This window comes from Gymnoscopelus braueri, assembly GCF_963280865.1.
Source record: "Gymnoscopelus braueri genome assembly, chromosome: 2".
In the NCBI taxonomy this organism is placed as follows: Eukaryota; Metazoa; Chordata; class Actinopteri; order Myctophiformes; family Myctophidae; genus Gymnoscopelus; species Gymnoscopelus braueri.
In genome coordinates this window covers 15,763,457-15,777,991 of record NC_137604.1, presented here as the reverse complement: position 1 = coordinate 15,777,991, position 14,535 = coordinate 15,763,457, and the positions used below count along the sequence as shown (strand labels likewise).

The 14,535-nt window shown below is 41.1% G+C and overlaps 2 protein-coding genes across 3 annotated transcripts; both read right to left on the bottom strand.

Annotated features, from left to right (window-relative positions):
- Window positions 1-689: 689 nt before the first annotated feature.
- Window positions 690-2,846, bottom strand: LOC308094428 (uncharacterized protein; the record flags this gene model as incomplete). The annotated part of the gene is made up of 2 exons (XM_080441077.1): window positions 690-2,058; window positions 2,726-2,846. 2 exons carry the CDS (start codon window positions 2,844-2,846, stop codon window positions 917-919), a joined length of 1,263 nt encoding a protein of 420 aa, XP_080297203.1. The 3' UTR covers window positions 690-916.
- A 2,919-nt stretch (window positions 2,847-5,765) lies between these two features.
- Window positions 5,766-12,500, bottom strand: LOC308074241 (uncharacterized protein). 2 transcript variants are annotated; one of them, XM_080413612.1, is made up of 5 exons: window positions 11,517-12,500; window positions 9,488-9,625; window positions 9,028-9,197; window positions 7,983-8,049; window positions 5,766-7,328 (listed from the first exon to the last, which is right to left on the bottom strand). In XM_080413612.1, exons 1-5 carry the CDS (start codon window positions 11,719-11,721, stop codon window positions 6,160-6,162), a joined length of 1,749 nt encoding a protein of 582 aa, XP_080269738.1. In that variant the 5' UTR covers window positions 11,722-12,500; the 3' UTR covers window positions 5,766-6,159. The 2 variants fall into 2 exon arrangements, with proteins under 2 accessions (XP_080269738.1, XP_080269739.1); XM_080413613.1 differs by lacking the exons at window positions 7,983-8,049; window positions 9,028-9,197.
- Window positions 12,501-14,535: the final 2,035 nt, after the last annotated feature.

The following is a 14,535-nucleotide window of genomic DNA, read 5'->3' as shown; positions in this document are numbered from 1 at the left end:
TGCCATTTGTGGATTTCTGCAAAAATAAACTCTTGTAATTGTTACTGTTCAACATTTTGCTGCTGTACCTGTTTGAGTGACAAATACTGCCTCTTGATTCTTCCACCACACCAACCAGCACACAAACATATTTTTATGCTTGTTCTTTTATTTACAAAAACTTCACATAAGTTTCACTGGAACACGTGGTTTATGTGAAAGGAGAAAAACAAGTAACTACATTCTGTTGAAATGGCTGTCGAAAATGGAAAAAGCTACATTTTTTATGTATAAACCAATGCTTGCAAACAATTCACTCAAGTACAGTCGTTGTTCTTCCTGGAAATGTATTAACACAAGATCTTGACATTTAGTTGCCCTAATAAAAATTGGTGGTAAAAATAAATAAATCATAGTTGTCAGTAAACTTGTGTCACCCATTCATGTTCTTATGAAAACAAAAAACAAACAAACAAAACAAAACAAATACTTGAGTTATACCAAAAGTAAATTCAAGAAATCCTTTTAGTCCAAATAAACATATTAGAGATACAATGACAATATAGTGTACTAGAGAACCCATTAAACCTTCCCCATACAATTAATGAGTAATTAGACAAAATAGCTGCAAAATATAGCACTCATCTAAATAGCCAGGTTCAAATGCATATTATTAGCAACAGCTGTCATATCAGGGTTAATTGTTCTCTGATTTCAAAACAAAGTTCTGAAAAGGGCAATCTCCAGTTGAAAGAAGTGTTACAATTATCCTTGTTATCACCCCATCTCCTGTAGGGTTGGGCTCATGTAATGGAATGTTCAGATTTTTTGAGAAGTCATGAACTAGTACTTGTATCTCTACACCATACTCTTGACTTCTGAGTCAAGAGTATAGTCTATTATTATTCTGGAACATTCCACATGCATTTGCCCAATGTTATTCCAGATTAAAATGCCCCTTCTCTGGCAGATTCACGAAGCCCATATACTGCTCATAACCCTCATGGCCCATATCCTGCTCATAAACCTGGTTAATTAGGCCCATGTCCTGCTCATGAATCTGGTTGTTTAGGCCAATGTCATGCTCATAATCTTGGTTATTAAGACCAATATCCTGCCCATAATCCTGGTTCTTAAGGCCCATGTCCTGCTCATAACCCTCGTTCTTGAGGCCCATGTCATGCTCATAACCATCGTTCTTGAGGCCCATGTCCTGCTTACAAACATCGTTCTTAAGGTCAATGTCCTGTTCCTTAACTTGGTCGTTCAGGTCAATGTCCTGCTCCTTAACCTGATTGTTTAGGTCAACGCCATGCTCATAATCTTGGTTATTAAGACCAACATCCTGCCCATAATCCTGGATCTCAAGGCCCATGTCCTGCTCATAATCCTGGTTCTTAAGGTCCATGTCTTGCTCATAACTGAAGCTGTTAAGGTTCATGTCTTGCTCATAACCATAGTTGGCAGGGTCCATGTCCTGCTCATAATCCTCTTCTATCTTCACATGGACTTCACCCACTTCTACTTGTACTTTCTGGTTATTGCTAAAAATCTCCGGATGCTCTGCCAGTTGGTGCTTCTTAAGGATATACTGCCTGTTGAATCCTTTGTTGCATTCCGTGCAGGTGAATGCAAAACTCCCCGTGAACACTATGCACTCATGCTGGTCCCGCTCCAAGCGCTCCTGGAACATCTTCCCGCAATCAGAACACCAGTATTTCGTGTTGCTGTGTTGGTTGCGCTCATGGACGACACGGCACTTGTCGTAAACGAACGTCTTGTCACAGAAAGTGCAGCTGTATCTCTTGCTGCTGTGGCTGATCTTGTGGTGGGTCAAACTGGACCGGTTGTCAAACGTCTTGCCACAGTAATTACACGTGCAAACCAAGGCACCTCTGCATTCCTTTTGGTGTTCAGCCAGTCCGAAGAAATAGGACGTCTTGCATACGCGACATTTGGTGCCCCGCTTCCTGCCTCTCATCTTCCTCTTTTTAGGTGTGTAGGAGGTATTGTCATCCTCCGGTAACTCTTCATCAGTGTAGTATTCTGGTTGCGCATAAGATCTAGAGTCATCATAACCTGCAACACAAATAATTTACGATTTTACCTGGCAGGAGGGATCATGTTCAAACATCATCTCAGATAACAAGAAAACCAATTTTTCTGCATAGTCATGTGTCATCAATGAGCGACCCTCACTCATATTTGTACTCGGCATATACGTAACATTTTTAATCACTTTAACCCTAGTGTCCCTATTGTCAGCATGTCATAATAGGCAAACTACGATACGATAACTAACTGAAACTGTATCGTTTTTAACTAACTAAAATGAACAATAATCTGAGAGATGTTTTTCTTCAAAAATAGCAAAATTAGTAAAGCTCAGCAAAGCTGCAATAAAACAAAACAACTAACTAAAACCAGCACTAAACTAAACTAAACTAGCAAACCCACATTAAAAACAAATTAAATGAAGTCAAAACAGAATAAAAACTAGAAGATGTGCTCCTCGGAGCACAGGTCTCCGCCAGGTCAGGTAGGTATGATATGAGTGATGTCATCATGTCATCATGTGTCTCTCTAGCCAATCACAACTGGTGACAGACGGACACACACACACACACACACACACACACACACACACACACACACACGGACTGACAAAGTGAAAACATACTCTCCTCCATGCCTTCGGCCTGGCGGAGACAATAAAAAACAGTGGAAATTTCTAAACCATAATAACCTTGTGAGGGACCAGGGCTTTCTGTTACGGTCCAGTCATCGTCTTCAACTGGTCCAAACAAAGAGAGAGCCTCTTCTCCACTCAGCACATGTTCCACTGCAGGCAGAACCTCTGGACCCATCGCGTTTCTGTCTGAAGCTGTGATAAGAAGACACACACAGAATGTCTTGAACCTTCTCTTAGGTCGGTGTTTCAAGACGAATGCCCTCGAGAACAATCGCTGACAGAAAGACAAAAACCAGCCCTCATGCATGGCTTTTACTTGTTTTAACCCTTTCAATCCAGGAACGCATCCGTGCCATTTTAGATTTTTAGCTATAACCATTATTTTTATACTTGAAAAATCTTGAACATTAAGTGCAAATTTCGATTAAAAAAAAAAACATTTGTAACTCAAATCTTTGCTTCTGGGGGGGTCCTGGAATAAATCAAATATTTGCACAAATGTTCACGATATTAAAAAAAAATGCAGATGTACAAGCTCGTAGCTTGTAGATTTGCTATTTTTGAATAGCCAAAGAAATCTAAAATGACACAGATGCGTTCCCGGTCTTAATGGATTAACCAACTACAGTATATCAGCTTTCGACCACATGAAACAAGTGCAAAGATGAAATGTTGATTGATTGATTGATGTACTTTATTTAGTAAGACATGAGAACAACAGTACATGGAAGTACAAATTCACAATACAAGGTCTACTAAACTGGAAGACTCATTAAGAACTGAGCTTGAGGTTACTGGTATGTAGAATGAAGAATATATACAAGAGAAGAAAAAAAGGGGAGGTGGGGGGTAGGTTAAGACTTAGACAGGGGCCATTTTCGAATTGCAGCCTCCTGAAGGTGTATCCTTAGGGCAGTTTTGAAAGTGAGTAGGGTTTTACACTCCTTTACTCCTTTTGGTAGGGCATTCCACATTTTTGATGAATAGCATGAGAACGAGTTCATTCCCTTTGTTGAGCCAAATCTGCGTTGAACATGATTCGTGGAGCTGCCTCTGGTGTTATTATCGTGGACTTCATTAACGTTGTGGAAGTATTTTGACAAATACAGGGGAATCCCAATGTTGTGGTGTATCTTGAAGACCAGGCCCATAGCAAGTTGCTGTACTCTGTCCTCAACCCTAAGCCATCCAATCCTAGCAAAATGAGCAGGGGTTAGATGGGTTTTGTGATTGAGGCCAAGAAGTAGCCTTACTAGTTTGTTTTGGGATGTTTGGAGGCTTGTTTTTAAGGCATTGGAGGTGTTGTGATACCATGAGGAGCATGCATAATCGTAATAACCTTGTATGAGGGCCCCTGCAAGAATCTTCAGAGTATTCTTACTGACTAGACGTCCAATCCTTTACAAAAAGCGTATTCTTTGGTTGACCTTTTTGATCACTCTTTCTGCCTTTTTTGTTACCGGAGAGGTTTGCCTCCAAGATGGAACCCAGGTAGGTAATTTCATCCTTTCTTGTGATAACATCATCCCCTACTTTGATCGTGAAACTCTCAGCCTTGCTAAGGTTAGAACTGGACCCAATGAAGATGGATTCAGTTTTACCCAGGTGTAATGATAGTTTGTTGTCGGAGAGCCAGATACAGATCTTGTCGAGTTCAGAGCTGAGAGTTTTCTCAACCTGCAGCCTGTCCCTGTCCGAGACCAGCAGAGCCGAGTCATCTGCGAACAGGAACAGTTTGCAGTCGCAAGCTGAAGATATATCGTTCACAATCACATATATCAGGAACAGTAAAGGTCCTAGTATACTTCCTTGCGGAACACCACAAGTCACTGGGAGGGGAGGGGACTGGGTGCCGTTTACTTCCACCACTTGCTCCCTCCCTTCCAGGTAGGATCTCATCCGGCTCACCGACGTATCATCTATTGCTTTAAGCTTATCGATCATAATTGGGTAAACGGTGTCAAAGGCCTTCTGGAGGTCCAGCATGACCATGCCGCAATATTTGCCATTGTCGACATCTTGTTTGATAGAGTCGTTCAAATAGAGAAGGCATGTGTCAGTGGAATGGTTTGTTCTGAAACCAGATTGGAATTTGTAAATTAGATTTTTCTCGGCAAGATACTTATCAACCTGTTCGTAGACAATTTTTTCCATGACTTTCGAGATGGAGCTAAGAATAGAAGTAGGGCGGTAGTTGCCAGGGTCTAATTGGTTTCCTTTTTTGTACAGAGGGGTCACCCTTGCTTTTTTGAAGTCGTTAGGGACCCGTCCCTGGATGATGGAGAGGTTTATCATGTGAGTAATGATTGGAGCAATGGAGGCGGCTGAGTCTTTTAGAAATTTGGAGGGGATATTGTCGAGGCCTGTGGCTCTGTGTTGTTGTAGTGCGCTCAATTTTTTAAAGGGATTGTTGGCAACATTAAGCCTAAATTTGAAAAATATCTCTATATATACATTTTGCATTTTTTCCCCTCTATCAGCCACTATATAATGATGCTGGGGTGTTTTCCTGCATTGAAACAGTCCTCTTTCTGAAATACGTATTTCCCTACTGTTTATGTTTGTGGCGGGCCGTAAATTAACGCACGCATGTGCGCATCCGTGCGCGTCCGTGTCCGTGTGAACTTTTTACTTTCGGTTTTAAAATGCTCTCAAACTTCGTTTTTGAGGCACATAATTTACATTTCAGATAGCGTTTGGATAGAATTTAGTTGTTTAACTTCATATATGTGGTCAATTTGTCATGAAAGAGCCTATTTAAAAATAAAAATTCAGAGAACCGGCAGGGGCGGCCAGTTCCGCGAATTGTATCCGAATAAAGTAACCTATATTCGGCATGGCCCGTTTAGAAGTACCCTTAACTCTATGGAAGTCCTCCGTGCGTCACCCCCTGGTGGTCGGGGAAACGAACAGCTGGAGTTTTTTTCTTTGTTTATCTCTGAATCACCTACAATCCCTTTAAACACCTCATCTGTTGTCACAGGGGAGAGTTTAAAATCATGTTCTTATGAAAACAAAAAACAAACAAACAAAACAAAACAAATACTTGAGTTATACCAAAAGTAAATTCAAGAAATCCTTTTAGTCTAAATAAACATATTAGAGATACAATGACAATATAGTGTGCTAGAGAACCCATTAAACCTTCCCCATACAATTAATGAGTAATTAGGCAAAATAGCTGCAAAATATAAGACTCATCTACATAGCCAGGTTCAAATGCATTTCATTAGCAACAGCTGTCATATCAGGGTTAATTGTTCTCTGATTTCAAACGTAGTTCTGAAAAGGGCAATCTCCAGTTGAAAGAAGTGTTACAATTATCCTTGTTATCACCCCATCTCCTGTAGGGTTGGGCTCATGTAATGTAATGTTCAGATTTTTTGAGAAGTGATGAACTATAGTACTTGTATCTCTACACCATACTCTTGACTTCAACTGTTTAGTCTATTATTATTCTGGAACGTTCCACATGCATTTGTCCAATGTTATTCCAGATTAAAATGCCCCTTCTCTGGCAGATTCATGAAGCCCATATACTGCTCATAACCGTCATGGCCCATATCCTGCTCATAAACCTGGTTAATTAGGCCCATGTCCTGCTCATGAATCTGGTTGTTTAGGCCAATGTCATGCTCATAATCTTGGTAATTAAGACCAATATCCTGCCCATAATCCTGGTTCTTAAGGCCCATGTCCTGCTCATAACCCTCGTTCTTGAGGCCCATGTCATGCTCATAACCATCGTTCTTGAGGCCCATGTCCTGCTTACAAACATCGTTCTTAAGGTCCATATCCTGCTCCTTAACCTGGTCGTTCAGGTCAATGTCCTGCTCCTTAACCTGATTGTTTAGGCCAATGCCATGCTCATTATCTTGGTTTTTAAGACCAACATCCTGCCCATAATCCTGGATCTCAAAGCCCATGTCCTGCTCATAATCCTGGTTCTTAAGGTCCATGTCTTGCTCATAACTAAAGTAGCTGTTAAGGTCCATGTCTTGCTCATAACCATAGTTGGTAGGGTCCATGTCCTGCTCATAATCCTCTTCTATCTTCACATGGACTTCACCCACTTCTACTTGTACTTTCTGGTTATTGCTAAAAATCTCCGGATGCTCTGCCAGTTGGTGCTTCTTAAGGATATACTGCCTGTTGAATCCTTTGTTGCATTCCGTGCAGGTGAATGCAAAACTCCCCGTGAACACTATGCACTCATGCTGGTCCCGCTCCAAGCGCTCCTGGAACATCTTCCCGCAATCAGAACACCAGTATTTCGTGTTGCTGTGTTGGTTGCGCTCATGGACGACACGGCACTTGTCGTAAACGAACGTCTTGTCACAGAAAGTGCAGCTGTATTTCTTGCTGCTGTATCTCTTGCTGTTGTGGCTGATCTTGTGGTGGGTCAAACTGGATCGGTTGTCAAACGTCTTGCCACAGTAATTACACGTGTAAACCAAATCACCTCTGCATTTCTTTTGGTGTTCAGCCAGTCCGAAGAAATAGGACGTCTTGCATAGGCGACATTCGGTGCCCCGCTTCCTGCCTCTCGTCCTCTTCCTCTTCTTAGGTGTGTAGGAGGTATCGTCATCCTCCGGTAACTCTTCATTAGTGTTGTATCTGTATTCTGGTTGCGCATAAGATCTAGAGTCATCATAACCTGCAACACAAATAATTTACGATTTTACCTGGCAGGAGGGATCATGTTCAAACATCATCTCAGATAACAAGAAAACATATTTTTCTGCATAGTCATGTGTCATCAATGAGCGACCCTCACTCATATTTGTACTCGGCATATACGTATCATTTTTAACCACTTTAACCCTAGTGTCCCTATTGTCAGCATGTCATAATAGGCAAATATTTACCGAAAATAGAATCTACAAGCACACAATGTGTCACTCACATTGCAACAGGTCGTGAGATTATAACTGGGCTATTTTTGGCAAAACACTTAGGGGGAAAAAGGAGGGGACCAAGTAAAAAACCCTGGTGGGCCCCGGTCTACCAGATAAACTGGTTACATTTCTGGCCTCCTTCTGTTGATATAAATGGGTCATATCACATCAACAGTGAGCCTTAGAATAACAGTAATCAGTTGTGGGGCTCTTGGTCATGTTATCACATGTATTTTTAGTCCCATTAGAGACAGGGCTGTATAAGGATGACAATGTCAGTTCGTTCACCACTTTGGTGTTTTACGCATCATAAACTACTGGCTCAATTGCCACGGAATTTGCCGTTTGCTGGTTGATCCCTATTGATTTTGCTGACCGAATGCGCCTCTCTCTAGTGTCACCATTAGACTGACCTTCATGATCATCGTCCATGTCATCTTTCTCCATTTTAACAGCCGTCACTGAGAATGCTTGTGATCCCTTTAAGAAATGAAGCAGAGTCATAAATGTCTTCTGGTATTGTTAGACACACTAAAAGTATTGTTAGCCTGAAGTGAGTGTGTTATCTCTGTGGTCCTTTGTTCTACAGCAGGGTTTCCCAAACCTTTTCCAGCTCAAGACCAAAAAGATAAATCTGGCGTCTCCTTTGGATCCAAATTTAGGGCGCGCTCTCACCGCACTTTTATTTTACCTCTGGGGCAGAATCTGCCAATGCATTGTCAATGTAAATGCGTGGATTCACGCAAGAGCGGATTTTTCCGCCTGTCGCGCAGACCTTGCGTTTATCTGCTCTAGACGACTTGTCCATTTGAAGCAGAAAACTGCTGGAGGCAGGAGCTGATTTTCCCTTTCTGTCCAATCGGGTGAGTCGAAGGCGGAGTGTCCCAAGACTCAGGAAGCACCATGGTGCTCAAGGCAGCAGGCGGTGCGGGCTACGGGGAGGGTCCTGAAAGTGAGTGACAGGCGCGTCACTCCCGTTTTTTAGAATCCGCTGGCTGCAAAAAACTGTGGCCGCGCACAACCTGCGTTTAACAGCGGCCAGCCAACTTTTGGTGAGAGCGTGCCCTTAGAAATACATATTTTTGTGTATTTTTAAAAAAATCTTTTAAAATGATAATTATAAAACTATATGTGGGAATTAGGAAACATAAAATGTACTGCAGACCCAGGTTTTGGCTGTCTTTTACATTCCTTACATGTCATACATGACTCAGGTAAATGCTTAACAGCCTGATTAATGGTGATGTAAATCATATTCTTTAGTTTAAAAATATATATAAAAATAAATGAATGTTTCCTTCATCACTGAAGGTGATTTAATAGAGAAAGAAAACTTCCTTCACTATGCTGACTAAGCCAGAGAAAACATCAACAACCGTCTTCGCAAGCATACAGTAACTGTTCATGTTTAAACGGTGTAGTCATGCTGACTTTGAACTAATCGTGCATTGTACACACCTCTTCTGACACACTGGTAGCTCCCATGTTTTCCTTGTGCTCCACATCTCGTGATGAAGGACCAGTCATCATCACACGTCCTCTGACTGCAGTGCGTGGAGGTCCAGCCATCTTCACACGTCCCCTGACAGCAGTATGTGACGAAGGACCAGTCAAATTCACATCTCTGGCTGCAATGTGATGATGGAAAAAAACATTTTAGTCAACTGAAAAAAGAAAGAAAAAACACGATAACTAACTGAAACTGTATCGTTTTCAACTAACTAAAATAAACAATAATCTGAGACATGTTTTTCTTAAAAAATAGCAACATTTGTAAAGCTCAGCAAAGCTGCAATAAAATAAAACAACTGACTAAAACTAGCACTAAACTAAACTAAACTAGCAAACCCACATTAAAAACAAATTAAATGAAGTCAAAACAGAAAAAAAAACAATGACATTTCTAAACCATAATAACCTTGTGAGGGACCAGGGCTTTCCGTTACGGTCCAGTCATCGTCTTCAACTGGTCCAAACAAAGAGAGAGCCTCTTCTCCACTCAGCACCTGTTCCACTGCAGGCAGAACCTCTGGACCCATCGCGTTTCTGTCTGAAGCTGTGATAAGAAGAGACACACAATGTCTTGAGCCTTCTCTTAGGTCGGTGTTTCAAGACGAATGCCCTCGAGAACAATCGCTGACAGGCAGACAAAAACCAGCCCTCATGCATGGCTTTTACTTGTTTTAACCCACTGGTTGACATTAAGGTCTCAAAGGCACTTGCCATCAGGCAAGTACAGGTCATGTTCTACTTGCCCAAAGGTCATGCCCACTTGCCCGAAAAGTAAATCGTCCATTATGAAAGTTAAAATTTCAATTACCGTTCAATTTACCATTTTTCTTTTTAACTTTATGGGGCTGTGTGATAAAAAATGTCATACCTCAATTTGTATGCCAAATACCTACATAGCTATGAATGTGACACAGATTCGTTCCCGGTCTTAATGGATTAACCAACTACAGTATATCAGCTTTCGACCACATGAAACAAGTGCAAAGATGAAATGTAGGTAATGGAATGCTAAAATTATAAAACCGCAAAGGACTCCCTCAAAAAACGATGTACATCATCAATTGAGTCACTCTGGGAGCCATGCCAACTAGCTTGTAGAGACCGTCCTGAATGGACCTGCACCCCAAAAACTTGACCTTGATCATGCAAGATGTTCCGGCCTATTCTGAACTCTGTGGCCAGAAGAGAGGGCAACTAATAAGCCTCTGAGGTTTCCTATAAAGTACCTGTATGTTTTGAATGCACACACACAATTGATGCTAAAATCCTCAGTGCCAATTTGTGTAATTCCGAGAAATGAAACCAAATGGACGCTTATGGGTCCATTTGGTTTCATTTGTACACTCTCAGAGTTGAAGCTATAATGGTAGAGTATTAATACAACACATCTGCAGTGGTTGTTTGCAGTCTCCCAAGATCATTTATCAGCTTAAACGTCATAGTGTTCCAGTTACAGTTTTGTCTGCTCATTATAATTTTTGTTTGTTTCATCACTTTCACTTGTTTATCCTGTATCCTGTATGAGTTCTCTCAGACAGGTCATTGGCATCATAAAACCTGAAAATGTATTTGTCTGTTTACAAAAGAGCTGGAGAGATAAGGAGACCCCGTGTTACTGAACTCAATGATTACTATGGGAATATAGAGCTATTTAAGACTTATTTGAACAAAATGTTATACATAATAACTCACTTAAACACAGCGTTAGTGTTATCCAAACCTGTAGGGTGTGTCAACTGTCAGAATGGTATCTTAAATCTCTGTGATGGTACAAAATGGATCCATTTGGTTCCATCATGTACCATCTCAGAGTTAAATAGTGTTATGTAACGTTGAAGAACCTGTTGCAGGAGGGTGCTTATGCTTAGAGATGACAATGACACCGATGTAACTGTGAGAGTGCACGTCTTAAACGGTGATAAACACATCTAAGAACCTGTTGCAGGAGTGCGTTCAGAAATTACGTCCATTTGTAACTCTGGGATAGGTGCAAATGGAACCAAATGGACCGGAAGGGTCCATTTGGTTCCATTTGCACCTTCTCAGAGTATACAGTAGACAGTGATGTTAACAGACAGTGTTTTAAGGACCTGTCTCAGCAGCAGACAGGTCCCCCCCCCCCCCCCCCCCCCCATTTTAATCTCAAGGGCCCCCAGCTTGACATGCACTAGGCTAAGGGCCCCCATTTAATGGCATTTCTATCTCTGGGACCCCAATTATATTGTAAAATCGATGTTAGTTTAACTCTGAGAGTGTACAAATGGAACCAAATGGACCCGATAGGATAGGGTCCATTTGATTCCATGTGTACACTCTCAGAGTTACAGCTGCCATTTGGGTGCCTAATCCATCATTTAGCTGGGGACCCCCTGGAACTCCCTCAAGGACCCCTGGGGGTCCCCGGACCCCACTTTGAGAACCAATGTTCTAAGGACCTGTCTCAGCAGCAGCAGTGTGCGCAGAGACACAGAGGATGCTCTCCAGGTTCCTCCGGCGCCGCTGACTCTGCAGCGCCTCCGTCCTCAGAGCCACGCACGCCTCCTCAAAGAGCTGGACCATCTCCGTGGCGGTGTGGGCCATCACCGCCTGCAGCACGCGCTCCACGCGTGCACGAAACGTGGACGAAGAGCAATGAGACATATTTTTTTTTTTTTTTACAATGATCACCCCGGCTACAAACCTGCAGAAAAGCTTTTTTTTTAAAGGACGATTTAACGGTCGATTTTGGTTGAGTATATTCAGCAACCCCGCGTCTGGATCATGGCTTTAATCTAAACTTTAACATCCATAATCTATGCTTATAGTAATGCAGTAATCTAAGTTTTTATCCAGATTGTTTTGATTGTGTCTCTCTGGATGATGTCAGTCCTCCATTATCCCCGCGTCACCAGCCTTTCCACCGCGGAGGAAAAGCCTGGTATTCATTCTAAAACTAGCTGTGTGATCCGGTTTAGGAAAAAGGGGGAAAACAACTATCGTGTTCCGGTGATGGGTTCCGGTTGGCGTCGCATTGTTTTTGTTCCCCACATAATGCGAATCAAGTAGTTTAGTCTCGCCACGAGTTAAAATAAAAGACATACCTAACGATAGTTATACCAAAAGAAACGAAACTATTATACCAAACTAAACACATTTTAAACTATAGGGGAATCATTTTGAAGGTGCACGGCACCGGAAGTTCCCGTCATGGGTCCCGGCCACCTGATGACGTGTAGCTATTTCCGCTCCGACCGGATCACAAACACGAAAATGGTTTCGATGCCAGGCTACAAACTTTAAAAGGACAATAATACATGATTTAATTCTGGTTGAGTATATTCAGCAACCCTGCGTCTTGATGATGGTTTTAATCTAAACTTTAACATCCAAAGCACGACTTAATAATAATATTTGTTTATAATAATGCAACAATCTACGTTTTTTTTAATCCAGATTGTTTTGATTGTGTCTCTCTGGATGATGTCAGTCCTCTCAATGCATGATTATCAGTGTTGCCATATTTTGTGAGAGAAATAAGCAACCAGGTCTAGGAAAACAAGGCCAAAAGAAGCAACTATGGCCACATGCGCACTTTTAAACCTCTTTGCATCGGCAATTTGAAAATAGCCGATCTAAGCTCACAACACGTCGCGACGCGTTGTGAGCTTTTAGATTTGATATTAAAAAAACAAAACAAAAACTCTTGCAATAAAATGTGGAATATTTGGAATCTTTTTTTTAAAACATTCTAACAACACTAATGCTCCCCTGTGGCATAGCCCCATTTAGAACCTCTCCCTCCGCTATGTAGCTCATCTCGGAGCGGAGGGAGAGGTTCCGATTGGAGCTACCCTGTGCCACAAAACATGTTCATACAAATATTTGAGAACCACTGGTTTAGATAATAATTAGAGAAGTTGGAAACAAGCCTAAATAAGCAACTACACTTTAGAAACAAACCCCCCAAAACCGCAACCCGCAATATTTACAGGGCAGCTTTACAGAAAAAGAAGCCCAAGGTCGCTTATAATAAGCCGACATGGCAACACTGCTGATTATATGCTTCGTCGTACGGCCGTGTGGTAACAGTGCCGATCTACAAGCCCACAACGCGGCACGCGCGTGACGCCTTGTGGGCTTATAGATCGGCTATGTACACCGCAGTACGACGAAGTATAAACCAGACTGTTACGTATGTGTTGGCGGCTCGCAAACCGACTTCACGGGACTGTACCGCCACCTACCGGCGCATTGGGGAGTTGATGGGATGAAAAAGATGGCAACAGCAGTACAAGTGCTACAACTATCTATCTATCTATCTATCTATCTATCTATCTATCTATCTATCTATCTATCTATCTATCTATCTATCTATCTATCTATCTATCTATCTATCTATCTATCTATCTATCTATCTATCTATCTATCTATCTATCTATCTATCTATCTATCTATCTATCACTATCTATCTATCTATGTATTTATCTGTCTATCTGTCCTTCCATCACACTTTGTTTGGGCTTCTGAACACCAGACAGTTTTTGTTTATTTGTTTGTGTGTAGCGTACTACATTTTGGATGTAACATAGTAGATGTAATTTTCTGTTATATGTATGGGGTTTGATGCTTTCATAGGAAGTGACTCAAGTTCCAGATCACATATTTGGAGATTATGGAAAATATTATGAATAAAGAGTAATGTGGAGAGGGCAACGTTAATCTGTGTTGAAGAGATGGACTACAATATTATCCACAAATAAACCATCATCCATTCTACTACTTAAAAATCCAATGTAATGCATTGCAATCACTTGGGCTTAATAAAGACTTAATTAAAAAGATAGATATGAACAGAGTCAAGAGACAGCAACTGAAAATGACACACAACCACATGTATCATATGTTATGACAATGAAATTAATGAGTCACCAATGACTCAGGGGCCTTTTGCTATTATGTGTTTGTCATTTATTATTATTTTCATTTATATACAATTCTGAAGACAACATTGAAAGAGACATTGCATTTGTCATGTGTTCCTCCCTCCTCTCTCCATGTCATCCCTTTCCCTACTTCTTCTTGCCTATTACCATCCTTGTTTCCCACTTGGTTTTGTTTCCTTTCTTCCAACCTAATATTTATGTATTTATTCAAGATTTCCTCCACCGTTGCCTCCTCAATATGAAATCTCTCTATCAACTTCCAGATCTGCAGCATAAAACAAACACTGTTTTACACACAGTGGATTTGAGGGTTAATGACACACTTCAAGTTTGAAAATAAGAGCATAGTGGCTCACCTGCAATGGTGGAAGAAATACTCTGATGTTTTACTTAAAAAGTAAAAAGTAGCACAATATAGAAATAGTCTGCTACAAGTAAAGGCCTATATTAAATATTTTATTTGAGTAAAAGTATAATAGAATTGGTGCCAAAATATACTTACAGTACCAAAAAAGTTATTGGATTATTCAAA

Excerpts from the sequence above, each read along its gene's own strand:
- LOC308074241 (XM_080413612.1), bottom strand. The coding sequence starts at position 11,721 with ATGTCTCATTGCTCTTCGTCCACGTTTCGTGCACGCGTGGAGCGCGTG. Across the intron at positions 9,626-11,516 it reads CACTGCTGCTGCTGAGACAG|CTTCAGACAGAAACGCGATG; the intron begins GTCCTTAGAACA and ends TTCTTATCACAG. Across the intron at positions 9,198-9,487 it reads AAGCCCTGGTCCCTCACAAG|CCAGAGATGTGAATTTGACT; the intron begins GTTATTATGGTT and ends ATCACATTGCAG.